This window comes from Drosophila albomicans, chromosome 3, assembly GCF_009650485.2.
Source record: "Drosophila albomicans strain 15112-1751.03 chromosome 3, ASM965048v2, whole genome shotgun sequence".
Taxonomy (NCBI): Eukaryota; Metazoa; Arthropoda; class Insecta; order Diptera; family Drosophilidae; genus Drosophila; species Drosophila albomicans.
In genome coordinates, this window is record NC_047629.2 from 45,004,485 (window position 1) to 45,018,479 (window position 13,995).

At 39.3% G+C, this 13,995-nt stretch overlaps 2 protein-coding genes across 7 annotated transcripts in view; both read left to right on the forward strand.

The window, feature by feature from the left end:
• Positions 1 to 9,373, forward strand: part of LOC117569580 (bifunctional heparan sulfate N-deacetylase/N-sulfotransferase) — a 76,447-nt gene extending 67,074 nt beyond the window's left edge. For 2 of the 3 annotated variants that reach the window (XM_034250802.2, XM_052006158.1), the window contains 3 exons: positions 1,636 to 3,520; positions 6,345 to 6,697; positions 8,536 to 9,373. In XM_034250802.2, coding sequence (XP_034106693.1) covers positions 1,636 to 3,520; positions 6,345 to 6,697; positions 8,536 to 8,638 — 2,341 coding nt within the window. In that variant the 3' untranslated portion in view covers positions 8,639 to 9,373. Of the gene's footprint in view, positions 1 to 1,635; positions 3,521 to 6,344; positions 6,698 to 7,822; positions 7,902 to 8,535 lie in introns of those variants that run through there. The other variant, XM_034250804.2, reaches the window with a different exon arrangement.
• Positions 9,374 to 11,103: 1,730 nt separating this feature from the next.
• LOC117569581 (calcium uniporter protein, mitochondrial) overlaps positions 11,104 to 13,995 on the forward strand; it is a 54,271-nt gene continuing 51,379 nt past the window's right edge. The window contains exon 1 of one of the 4 annotated variants that reach the window (XM_034250810.2): positions 11,104 to 11,647. Coding sequence is in view for 3 of the 4 variants with exons in the window: in XM_034250806.2 (XP_034106697.1) it covers positions 11,522 to 11,647 (126 nt within the window). In the remaining variant the exon portion in view is untranslated. The remainder of the gene's footprint in view (positions 11,648 to 13,995) is intronic. The other 3 variants (XM_034250806.2, XM_034250807.2, XM_034250809.2) reach the window with 3 other exon arrangements.

The following is a 13,995-nucleotide window of genomic DNA, read 5'->3' on the forward strand; positions in this document are numbered from 1 at the left end:
ATGACATGACGACAGTTGCAAATTAGCCAATCTTGCCCAATTCTTGCCTTAAGCCTAGGGTCATTGTCTTGGTAGAAGCGGAAATCATCCTTAATGCCCAGTTTATCTGCACTTTGGATCAAATTGACATTCAGTACCTCTAGGTATTGAGTCTAGTCAATGGTCGCGTCAATAAAATTGAGTTTTCCGACTACGGCTGTGGACATACAGGCCCAAACCACGACGCTACCACCGTAAAGCGTGACTGTAGGCTTTAAATTTATGTTTTGAAGCCCGGAATTTGGATTCTGACCGACATATGGAGCTCCAACCAAGCCAAAAATGTTGATTTTGGACTCGTCCACAAATATGATTAAGTTCCAAAAGTTTTTATCCTTTCCCACATGCTCCTTGAGCATTTTGATTCGCGCGCCTTATAAACGGTTTCTTGCGCCTTGTACTGTCATTAAAGTTACTTTCCCGAAGTACTCTCGAATTGATTCTGGGTGGCAAGCCTTACTCAATTCTTCCTCTATAACACTGGCAAATTTTGGTGGCGAAAATTTTGGATTTTCCCGATTTTCCGGACAATATAACGCACGTCGGTCTTATTAAAAAATGCATTGGGTACATTTTTGCCCTTCTCATGCACTATACTTTCGCGAAAAAAACAATGAAATGATTCTTTGCACAGTCGAAACACTCAGATGCAGCATTTCATAAATTTTTGGACGGGAAAATCCATTCTTTAAAGGAGCTATGACGTCATTTGCCTTCTCAATTGTGGTTCACGGACCCATTTTGTAAAATACGCGTGTGTTTCGAAATCTAAAGCTTAAAATGTCGAAAATCTAACTTCTATGTATTGAAAATACTATACACAAAGCAATAGATCCATAAAGACCAGTTATTTTCCTAGGAAACTGATCTTCGCACAGCTGCAAAGTTGCTGGTTGAAATAAGCTGTGGTACTTTTTTTTGGCATTTTTTTGTTTTTCAATAATTTTATATAGTAAAAAAAAAATTAGTGGATAAATGAAAAAATATCTTGTATTTTAAAACATTAAACTAAAATCCTGCGTTTAAATAAAGTTAATACCTCTTTTAGTTTGGCCAGTACACTAACTCAAAGTTGTCGGTTGGTGGTGGTTGAAATAAGCTGTGACCTACTGTATTTGTTTCACTTTTATGTAATTTGAGTTTATGCGCAGTTTTCTAGAATCTCGAGAGAAACCACTTTTGTTTCTCAATTTTTATAATACTAACATTACTTTAAAGTATTTTAAATACATTTTTAGAATACAAAAGATCTTGCTGTTATTATCTATTGCCAAAATGTATTTACATTAAAATATAATAATAAAATATTAGGTTTGGCTTTATAAATGGCTTTTTATAGCTATTTTCTTGTACTGACATAGCTGGTTTCATTTCTGTCGAGTTGGCAGCGCTACTTTCATGCTTCGCATCCCTCTACTTCTCTCTCTTCATTAATGTCAGCTGTGACATGCAGTTTGGCACCCACTGTTATACGCTTGGATCTGACAGCTTCCGACAGAGTTGTGCCAAAAGTTTCGCAACAGTTTAAACAACTTTCTCCCGTTCTCTTTCTCTCTGTTGCTCCCCAAACTGACTTCTCCATTTCTTCTTTTGCAGATACAAGCTCGAAGTGGCTGGCAAAAGTCTGCCAGTGCTGACGAATCTGGACAAGGGTCGCTATGGCGTCATTGTGTTCGAGAATCTGGACAAATATCTCAACATGGACAAGTGGAATCGTGAACTGCTCGACAAATACTGTCGCGAATACTCCGTGGGCATTGTGGGCTTCGTCAGTCCCAGCGAGGAGACACTTGTGGGCGCCCAACTGCGTGACTTTCCGCTCTTCATACACACCAATCTCCGGCTGCGAGATGCGAGCCTCAATCCCAGTTCCTCGGTGCTGCGACTAACGCGAGCTGGCGAAACAGCTTGGGGCGCATTGCCTGGCGATGATTGGGCTGTCTTTCAACACAATCACAGCACCTACGAACCGGTGGAGTGGGCTCAGCGCAACACGCAGGAGTACCCGGCGGATAGTGTGGGGCAAGTACAGCTGCCACTTACCACCGTGTTGCAGGATCGCGGTCAATTAGATGGCATACAGCGGGTGCTCTTCGGCAGCAGTTTGCGCTTTTGGCTGCATCGTCTTGTGTTCCTCGATGCGCTCAGCTACCTCAGCCATGGACAGTTGAGTCTAAGTCTGGAGCGCATGATCTTGGTGGACATCGACGACATCTTTGTTGGCGAAAAGGGCACGAGATTGCGTCCGGATGATGTACGTGCGTTGATTGCCACACAGCGAATAATTGGTGGCATGGTGCCGGGTTTTCGCTTCAATCTGGGCTTCTCTGGGAAGTATTATCATCATGGCACAAGGGAGGAAAATCTCGGTGATGATTTTCTGCTGCAGAATGTGCAGGAGTTCAATTGGTTCTCGCACATGTGGAAGCATCAGCAGCCGCATCTCTACGACAACCTCACGCTCCTCATGGGCGAGATGCAGCTGAACTACGCCTTCGCCAAGGAGCACAACATACCGACCTCATCGGGTTACTCGATTTCTCCCCATCACTCCGGAGTTTATCCCGCACACGAGTTGCTCTATCACGCCTGGAAGCGAGTGTGGAACGTTAAAGTCACCTCCACCGAGGAGTATCCTCATCTACGTCCGGCGCGACTGCGTCGAGGTTTCATTCATCGCAATATTATGGTGTTGCCGCGTCAGACTTGCGGGTTGTTCACCCATACGATGTACATTGATCGATACCCGGGTGGAAGGGATAAGCTAGATGAGTCCATACAGGGTGGGGAACTCTTTCAGACGATTGTCTACAATCCCATCAACATATTCATGACACACATGTCCAACTATGGCTCCGATCGCCTGGCGCTCTACACATTCCAATCGGTCATCAAGTTCCTGCAGTGCTGGACGAATCTGAAGCTCGCCTCAGCGCCGCCCATTCAGCTAGCCGAAATGTACTTTCGCCTGCATCCTGAGGAGGTGGATCCCGTCTGGGGTAATCCCTGCGATGATGCCCGCCACAAGAAGATCTGGTCGAAGACCAAGAACTGTGATTCGCTGCCCAAGTTCCTGGTGATTGGACCCCAGAAGACGGGCACCACAGCGCTCTACACATTCCTCTCGATGCACGGCAGCGTGGCGAGCAATATTCCCAGCCCCGAGACCTTCGAGGAGGTGCAGTTCTTCAACGGCAACAACTACTATCGCGGCCTCGACTGGTACATGGACTTCTTCCCCTCGGAATCGCTGCCCAACACCAGTTCCCCGATGCCCACTTCGGTGGGTTCGCCGCGCTTCATGTTCGAGAAGAGCGCCACGTACTTCGATGGCGAGGCGGTGCCGAAGCGTGCGCACGCTCTGTTGCCCCATGCTAAGATCGTCACCATCCTCATTTCTCCTGCGAAGCGCGCTTACTCCTGGTATCAACATCAACGTGCCCACGGGGACATAATCGCCAACAACTACAGCTTCTATCAGGTGAGTGACAGCTTATGAAAAGCAATTATTATATAAAATATACATATATAAAATGAAATAACATAAAATAAAAATAAATAAATATGAGAATAAATGGGATTACAAATATGACTGATACTATTATAGATACTGCATAGATTGATAGATTATAATAAAAGCAGATCAAGTAATATCTACAAATAGAGGAAAGTAAAAAAAACACTTACTTTTATTGAGTGGATAAGAAACCTGAAGATAGATATGTGTCTTCATATTAAGAGAAAATTACAAACAAGTATTATGTATTTTATAAAAGCAGTTGTAGATGAGGATATATTCAAATATATTTACAAATCTTGATATGATAAAAAAGTAGGAAAATATAAGATTAGGGTGCATATGATAAAGGAAGTTTAGGTTACGTTTTCGAATGTATGAACAAAATATAAAAAACTACATACTTTTATTGATTGGGTTGAAAACATGAAGATACATTTAGAAATTGGTCTGTCTTGAGGGAAAAGTACAAAAAACAAAAAATACATTTATTGATTTGGTAAATAAATGCAGCTGTAGATGAGGTTATTTTTTTAAATATATTTACAATTCTTGATATGGAAAAAAGACAGTTTATATTTATAAGATTCAAACTGCACATCAGATTCACATTCAAATTTCCACTTTTGTTCCTAATGTTGACAATATTATATTGCAGATTTAATATTCTTTATGAATTTATAGTAAAAATGTTTAATAATGTGATTTTCCTAAAACTAGCAGAACCACGCAGTTCGCTGTTTACTATAAGAAGCATGTATTTCTTAAATATCTTCTACAACAAAGCACATTTAATTTACTGCACGCTTTGATATTGCCGCTTTTTCATAGATTAATGGCCCAAGTTTAGATTTTTAAACTAATTATTCATCTATGAGAAACCTATAAATAGAAGAGTCCAAATGTTTCTTTATAAAAACCTTGACACATATAGCATATATTATATATAGCCATCATTTAAAAGAACGCATTCAAATTAGTTTCAGAGATAGCCAACAAAAATAAATTATAGATTAGAAAGGAATATGTGAACACTCTTTTTTCATTTGAATAATAAAGTCACTTTTAATGGCACTCAATTTATAAAATAAATTGAAGTCTAAATAACCGGGAAGGAAATTAAATACAATAAGCTCTCAATAATAATCATCAATACATATTACTCATTAGTTTCAGATAAAGCTCTATAAACATTATTTATTGAACATAAAATGAAAAACTATATTCAATTTGAAAAAGAATTTTATTTTTATATATGGAATATACATTAAACTTTATTTATTGGGAGTTATTTTTAAGATACAAATAAAAGCCAGCATCAAAATTTGAAAGAAAAATGTTCCTTATGCTTTATTTACTTTTTAAATAGAACATGATTCAAATATTGAACGAGAATATGAAAGTTTTAAAGAATTTTTCTACAACTTTGAAATTACTTAATATATAACATAAATATAAATCAGAGAAAGAAGTATTGAAAATAGGTCATAAAAATAAACATAAAAGCTTCTACAAATGCAAAAAGAAAGTTGTATATTTTTGTATTTACTTTTATATTTGCATTTGAAGATATATTTCAATGACATCGATGCATTTGTAAATAGTACAAACAGCAAAGCAGTTGGATTTTCAGTAGTGTAGTTGTGTCGACTTGCAATTACAGTAACTGCAACTGTGCAACTATTATAGATTGAGATGCTTTGCTATTCAATGCAGACAGATACAAATACGTTTGTAGAGAAGCAAACAGGAAAACAGAAATGCAAACTGCAGAGATACACATAAGAAAAACGAAGTAAATAATGGGAGAAATGTCATATGCAGAAGCAGAAATAGTTGAGATATATTTCCTAAAATAAATACAGATGTTTCCAGAATGATTTTAATAGCATTCGTAATAAATTCATAGATTAATGCAAGGATATTAAAAAAGACTTAATATAATTTGAGCAACTGTTTGAAATTCATAAATAAAATTAAAGACATTAAAGAAACGCAATTAAATGAGCTTATAAGAAGAAAAAATCGATTCAAGCTTGAAATGAATAATAAACAGTCAGAAGCACTAATAGATTAAATTTAAATGCAATTAAATCGTGTGTTGCACACAAAACTCATTGAGATTTAAAAGTATTTGTTTGCACTGCCTTGCAACATTTTTGAATAATGGAAAGAAAGATACAAATGCAGTTGGCAAGCGTTTTATTTGCTTTGTGAGAAGCAAAGCTTCTTTTCGAGACTGCAAAAGGCAACTTGAACTATTATACTTCTGCATGGAAAGTCTAATGAAAACACCCATCAGTTGCATCCACACACATACAAAGTGAAAGAATGAGAGAGAAAGATCGGTGGTATTCTGTGGCAAGAGTAATGGAAAATTCATTTGGTGCACCACAAAATAGCTTTTCGATTTCATTTGCTGCAACACAAGAGTTGCCTCCAAGCCTCTTTCTCTTTTGCTCTTGCTCTTGCTCTGGACTAATGTGAGCTTTAGGAAAAACAAGTTGTCGGCATCATTTTTCGATTTGCATGCAGTGATGCCTCTTAGCGTGTGTGGCATGTGGAAAGTGGCAAGTGGCAAGTGGCAAGTGGCAAGTTGAAATCAACTGAATTGCGATTGCAGCATTTTTAGTTGACCAAGCTTAACACGTGTTCTCCATCATGTCACCTTCTTGCCACCTGTTTTGTCTGTGTGGCAAAGCAATCGGCAAACTTTTCAAATCAACCTGGCTGTGGCTTGTTTAACTAATGTTTGGTTGCCTCTTTTTTGTGTGTGTGTCTGTGGCAGGTCATAACGGCAAGCGACTCGGCGCCGAGAGCACTGAAGGATCTACGCAATCGATGCCTGAATCCGGGGAAATACGCTCAGCATCTGGAGCATTGGTTGGCCTACTATCCGGCACAGCAGTTGCACATCATCGATGGGGAGCAGCTGCGTCTCAATCCCATCGATGTGATGAACGAGCTGCAGCGCTTCATCAAAATTCAGCCGCAACTCGACTACTCCAATCACCTGCGCTACGATGTGAAGAAGGGCTTCTACTGCCAGGCTGTCAGCGAGAAGCGCAATAAATGCCTCGGCAAGTCCAAGGGGCGACAATATCCAGCGATGGATGAGCGCAGTGCCAAGCTGTTGCAGCGGTAAGTAAAACTCGTCGGCAGCAAATCGGCTAGCAAAATGTGTGGCAACGACATAGTAAAAAAAACGTAGCGTAAAACACAAAAAAAAGAGGAGGAAAAACGGGTCGTATGAGTGATTTGGGTTGGTTTTCAAGCGACAGACAGATGACGAGGACGACGACGACGATGCTTTGAGTGAAGGATTAATGAACACACATGTGTGGGTATGTGTGTGAGTGCTCGTGTGTGGCAACGGTAGATAGAATAGTTGCGCGAGTAGCTGAAGGGAAAGTGAAGTGAAGCAAGAGGTGGAAGAGGCCTGAGCCGGGATGAATGAAGTTTCTGTGGCCATGGAAAGTGCACTTTGCTGTACAACTACGATTCGGGATGCCAGCTGTCAGTTTGGCAGGATAGCAATGTTGCGAATAAGAGAGAGAGTCCTTTTATATTCAGTGATTCACAGCAGTTAAACGACAGCGAAATGAACACGAACATAAAAGTGATACACACATATGTAAACTCCTCGTATATTGCCACCAAAATAGGTTAACAGCCTTCCTATGAGTGCTGCAAAATGGGGAACGATATGACAGAATAGCAGAGGCAACGATTACACAACAGTTCTTCGTACTTCTAGTTTTGAAAGGGCTACTTAGATATGTAGAAGCGAACATTTTTTGAAGACAATTGGGGAACTTTACAGTTGAGTTTCGACTGCGAGAGACCCTTTTAGATGTTGATTACTTGTGAGTAAAAACAATCGAATCTTACTTACTTATTGAATGATTAAAGAACTAAAAAAATCATAATATATGAGGAAAATTACAGTTAAGTTTCGACTGCAAGAGACCCTTTTAGTTGTTATTTAATTGTGAGTAAAAGCAACCCGAAACTGAAAATAAAAAGATTAAAGAATTTAGATATACATAATACATGAGGAATACTACAGTTGAGATTCAACTACGAGAGACCCTTTCAGTTGTTGATCAAATGTGAATAAATGCAACGAGAATCTTAAAATTGAGTGATAAATGAATTTAGAAATACAAAATAAATGAATGAAATAAATAATATGTCAGTATTTCTTTAACGAATTTAAAATGTGTAGTATGTAGATGGAATTCAAATTAATATAGTTGGTCAGAGTTGTTTTATTTGGAAGGACTTCGACAGCAAATGAATTAAAAGAGGGATATTAGCACATTTTTTGAAAAAAGTGCAATATAAATTAAAATGTTATGCGTAGTTCATAGTCTGGAGATGGCATTTAATGGATATAGATGTACATTTTGAGACCAGAAAACTCAATGAAATTAAAGAAAAATATTTGAAAATAAAAAAAGTATTTACAAAATATTATATTTAACTTTATTAGGAGTGAAGCTTTCAATAAAATATTATCATAAAGATTAATTTACAATGTAATAAGCCTATGAATTAAATCAAATTAAATAAGAAGCATAAAGAAGCTGTGAAAAAGCTAAGCGAAGGCTGTGTGAGTGTTGCCACGTTTAATAAAAACTGTCTGTCAGGTGGCAACGCTAATGGCGATTTAATGCTCTGAAGCTCAGCGAGGCAGCAGAATTACTACAAAAAGAAAACGAACAAAAACAATCTGTCACGAGAGGAGGGTGGCTAATAAAAAGCTTAGGCGGACTTACGAAATTTAATTAGAGCGGACTAACACACTAGTAGAAGCAGCTATGCTAGGTAGCTAACAAACAACGTTGAAAGCCGCTTTGGGCGAACTTTTTGCAAAGCTCGAAAATTTGAAATGCAAATGTTGCTATCGCTATTTTTTTGCTGCCATTTTAATTGTTTCTATCTCGCTCTCTCTCTTTCTCGCTCTCCGATTGCAGCTACTATTTGAATCACAATACGGCGCTGGTGAAGCTGCTGAAAAAGCTCGGATCGCGACCGATACCACAATGGCTGAAGGATGATTTGTCCACGGGCACGTGATAGCAGCTGTTTGCCTTCGGCGGAGGAGCAGGAGGAGGCGGTGGTGGTGGCGGTGCAACGGGCATAGGAATTGGTTACGGAATTGGATATGGCGGCAACAAATATCGCAAAATGCGTGCAAAACTCAGGAAACAATTGCATTGGCTGCAACTGGCGGCAGCGGCAGAGGCAGCAGCTGTGGCAGCGGCAGCAGCAGAGGCGACGGCAGCAGCGATGCCTGAAACTAGGCAAAGCAAAGCAGTGCACAGCGCAGCTGACAGCGACGTCGACGGCAGCAGCAGCATAGTGTTGGCAGCAGGCACAGGCAGCGACGTCAGCAGCGCAGCTGCAGCAACAACTAAGATAAGCTCAAGCAGCAGCAGAACAAAAGCAAAAACAACACACAAAAAAATACTAAAGCAAAGGCAACAAAAAAAAAAATAGATACATAATTAGCAGATTTGTGCATGATAAATCCTGTTGTAGTTTATCTTCGTTGTTGTTGTTGTTGTTAGTTAATGATGTCGCTGCAATTGTCAGTTGAGTGTTGTAAAATGTGTGTGTGTGTGAGTGTGAATGCGTTGTATTATGTAAATAATGGCTTATATGATAGTGTGTGTATGTTTGTGTGCGTGTGGCATTATAATTCAAAGAGAGGCAGCATGAATAATTGCATAAATAAATGCATTTTATGCGCTTTGTTAGTTGTTTAAATGTTGATCTAGATGGGGGAAAAAACAAAAAAAAAAAAAGAAATCGCGAAACTGCAAAAATAATAAATAAATAAATAAATCAGAGCCAATTTATGTGTACAGTTTACAATTATATTATGCGCCCAATTAACTCGACTTGATTCATTTCGTTATTACCTCAACTACAACAAAAAAAAACCAACAAGAAAACTACTTATAAAAAAATTGATTATTAAAAATGCATTGTATATTTGATTTTACAACTTCAGCAACAACAACATTCGTGTATACTATATTTTATAAACATTTTTAATCCATGCCAAAACTGTAGAAATATTCTCTCTAGATCTGCAGTTACGAGTGCTATAAATATATGTATGTTAAATATCTAGTTTAATTGCATATGTATAAATAAATATTGCTAAGGCTGCTACTTGTATTAAGTGTAACATAAATGTTTTTAGAGTAAACAAAACAAAAATGCTTAACAAATGAAAATACAAATGATACAAAAAGAAAAACCTCTAGTTGTATGTTTAACGCACTAAGCAAAGCTCTATATAGTATATATTGAATAGTTGGATATATATTAAAACTAGTTCAAGTTTAGATTCGTAATGCGACAATAATAAAAGCGAAAATTTAAACGATTTCACTGTGTTCTTCATTTTTGAAAAACCGTTACCGACTATTATCAGCGTGACCGCATGTTGAAATATACTGCTTTACATCGTCACAAATATACCACACCTTTAGCGCAAATGCGTCCTTTGAACTATTTGTTACCCTACTAGAATAAAGCCAAAAAAAGCTAAATTATTAACTTCAGTGGTTTATGTCTTTACTAGTGTTGGCATATCTAAATAACCAGATCTGGCAACTCGTGCATGTAAGTGCTGCCCATTTAACGAAACTGTTAGTTAACAGCTTGCTCATACAATGCAAATGTTAGCTCCACCTGCTCTGTTGAAATTACATTTTTTACAAACTTGTTTAAAGAAATGCTTACGAATTTGTGAACAATATGTACTGCAACCTGTTAATAAAGCCTCAGATTTGTAGAAAAATTTATTGATTAATTGCGCAGCTGTCGACAGCGTATCCGCCTTTGTCGAATCATATCCCAGGCGAATCAGCTGTTATCGAATTTTCGAACTGGGTGCTTGCGTGTGCGCCAAAAGGGGTCTAACAGCCTAATTGTATTTTAACAGCAGTCTGTTATCACACTTTAACGCGCGCGGTTGGCGTTCGGAGTTCGGCGTTCGTTTAGCGTGTTGCGGCTACCACTTAAGCTTAAGCTTGCGCATATATTGTATTTAACCGCACAATTAAATAATATTATTTAAAGTAGCACGTGCCACCCCCAGCATACAATCCGGTAATAAAAAAGTCGCTGTGACTTTTGTATTGTTGGAATAACCGAAAAAGTGAAGTGTGCGAGTGCAAAGTGCAGGTTGATTGGAAAAGCCGCCGCTACTAAAAAGAAAGAAGAAGAGTGTAATTAAATTTGGTAAATTGGCAAGCTGCTATCAATTAGTTGAGAAGTTGTTCTAAAAACGTTGTTTGTGTTTTGTGTGGAACATGTGCCGCGTTTTTGTTGTTTGCCAGTGAATTTCGCAGAATTAAAGGAAAACCGGTAACTTTATTTTTTTTTCTGTTACCCCTTTTGGCATTGCGCATTGTCTGCGTTTCTCGTCTTTCCACCTTTTGGCGCCGCCTTTGTTGCTGCTTATTCTTAGTGCTGTTGTTGTTGCTGTTGTGGCACTGTTGCATTTTATGCTCAGCTTGCCTTGAAAACAATGCCAAATATAAATTGTAGTTGTTTTTTCCTCAAATTGTAATTGTCTTGCTGTCAAAATTGCCAAATTCTTTATTTCAAAGAATAATTTCTCTTCCCTCGCAAAATTATGGTAAACTTAGTCTTTCATTTTTATACGCTGAGTAATTAGTTAAACATAAGCGACAACAACAAGAACATTGAATACAAGCACAGTGAAGCGAACCCAAAAGGCGATAGAGAGAGAGGGAGAGAGGACATTACTCATTGCCCATTGGTCATTCATCCTTCTTTCGATTGTTCGCAGTGTGCGTGTTGCGAGTGCGTGTGTGCGTCTGTTGCTTCAAGCACAAACATTGTTGTTATTTCTCCACTGTGATCTTGCAAAGCAAGCGTTCTCTCTCTATCCGTCGCCCCCCTCCCAGCCACCACAGCATGTCTAGGCGCGGTGCCGTAATACTGAGCACAGTGAGTCTGCTCCTGCGTCGCGCACCCGCGAGTCGCTTCAGGCATGGAGGACTGCGACTAACGCCGCCGGTCACGACATCTTTTGCACTGATGGTAAGTTCAACAAAGAACACCCTGTGATTACACACATACACATAAGAGAAGAGATCACAATCATAAATGTGAACATGTGCAGCGCGTGTCGCTCCGGGGGAGCAGCTGTCGCTGGCTCTGCTGACGTCGCTGCCGGCTGCCGGCGACTATCAAAATTATAAAAATATACACAAAAACAAGTATAACATTAAGTACATATATCTCAGCATATACATATGTATATGTATGTTGTTATACATGCGTGTGCTCGCTGAATGCTTGTGGGCACATTTTTTAAATTATTAAAATTTATGCAAGAGAACAAAAAGCAAACAAACACACATATATTACACTCACTTTCGTATATAACATACTTTTACTTACTTTACGTATGTATTTATACATTCTATTATGCTGCTCGTCTTTTCTTACATGCTGTCAGCTGTTGTTTCTTACGCATTTATTCTGCCCACTCTGCTGTGTTGTGGAGAGTGAGTGAGAGCAAGAAGGCGAGCGCTCTCCACTCTCTTTGAGTTGTGCAAAACTTCATTTGAAGTTTGCTCTCTTGAAGTTTGCGTGTGTGCGTTTCTCATTTCGTTGTGTTGTTTAAGCTTAGCACCTGTGCTGTGCCTCGTTCACTCAACACAAACCGAAAAAGCTGTCAGAAATGGTTTATCGTTGAGCTCTCTGACTGGCCATGTGTGTGAGGGGGGGACAGTGAGAATTACCAGCTGAGTTGTGTATGCATGAACATTCACTCACCTAATTGATGCGGCTCACATGGAACGATGACTGTGTGGCAAGTCTCGATTGAAGCACTCAGCTGTGAATCATTTAGCTACCATTCCCCTGACCCCTCTGTTAAGCCCATACATATTTGCATTTGACTTGTTGTGTAGAAGTGATATGTTTATCAGCTGCTCGTCTCAGGTGAGACATTTAACAGCCAACGCACTGAAAGAACGAAGCGAGAATGAAAGAAAGGCAGAAAGAAACAAGTCGTTTGCACCGTCTGTCTGTTTGTCTGTTTTGTCTGTCTGGCCCGTAACATGTACTTTTATGGCAAACACGATTTGCATACAAAATGATTAAATTCGCCGTTATTTGTGCAGAGCAAAAGGGTGCGAGCGAGAGGGCGACAGAGATGGAACGAGCACTTTTGTTTGCCTTGCCACTTGTCTATTTAACTAAGAGAGTGGAAGAGCGGGAGAGCGAGAACAAATACTACAAGCCGACACAACAAAATGTTGACTGAAAGTGTCAAAGCATGGTCGTAAAAAAAAAACAGTTTTATCAGCTGAGAGGGGCGCTAGGGTCGTGTCCCCTTTGATATTCGCGAGAGATATTATTATTATTTGCTGAGTTCCGTGACGTTGTTATTTTGTAGTCAGTGCCACTTAATTTACATTTGTTGTGCAGTCTCATTTTATAGTTCCGCCTTCTCGCTTGTTCGAGCAACTGATTAAAGTCAACAAAAGTTCAGTTCTAAGAAAAAACACAAATCATTGATTGCATTGCCAAAAGCACGCCACATATCTAAACACTCATACTCTCGCATACATGTGAGTCAAAAAGTTTTGGCACAGGGTGTGTCGCATCCTCAGCTGCTGCCTGGGCCTGCCATAATTTTTGTAACGCACGTTCCTGCTCCACTTTTTTTTGTGCTCTCACTCTTAAAGCTTATGTGTTCCTAACTGTAACTAAAGTTGTATTTTCATCCTCGCCAAAATTGGTATGTTTGTTTATTGTGGTTGTGCCTGTATTTGTTGTCGTTGTTCTTGTTGCTGTTTCTGATGTTGTCTGCTATCTCCCTCTCTCTCGTGTTCGCCGTTTGGCATAAAAAGTTTTATTGGCGCCATTCGGTCTGCCGCACAACACAAAATGTATGTTAGAACAAAGACCGACTCCCTTTCCCCTTCCCTTGTGTTCAGTCCTGCAGCATCTTTCTCTCTCTCGTCTTTCTGTTTGGCAGTCTGTTCAATTCCGTTTTGCTGTGCATGGATTTTGGGTTCATGCATTGTTGGTTGATTTTAACTGTTGTTTGTTGTTGTTACAGCTTTTGTTTATTTTTGTTGCCCAGCTCAGCTGGAGTTTGGGGCGTGGCCTCGGTCCACAATTATTTTCGTGCTGTGCTATAAATAAATTTTTGCCTTTGCCGGCGAACAAAAAACCGTTGCAATTGATATTTGATTATGGCACGGGCTTATACACTGATTCACGCAAGTTTGTGTGATTGTGTGTGTGTGCGTATCCCGCAGTTTAAATCCACACAGCAGCATGTGCAAACAACAACAACGATACCAAAATTAACATTATGCAAATGGCATTCATGGCAAAAGCACCTGTTTCGTTGCTGAGCTTTCGATTGC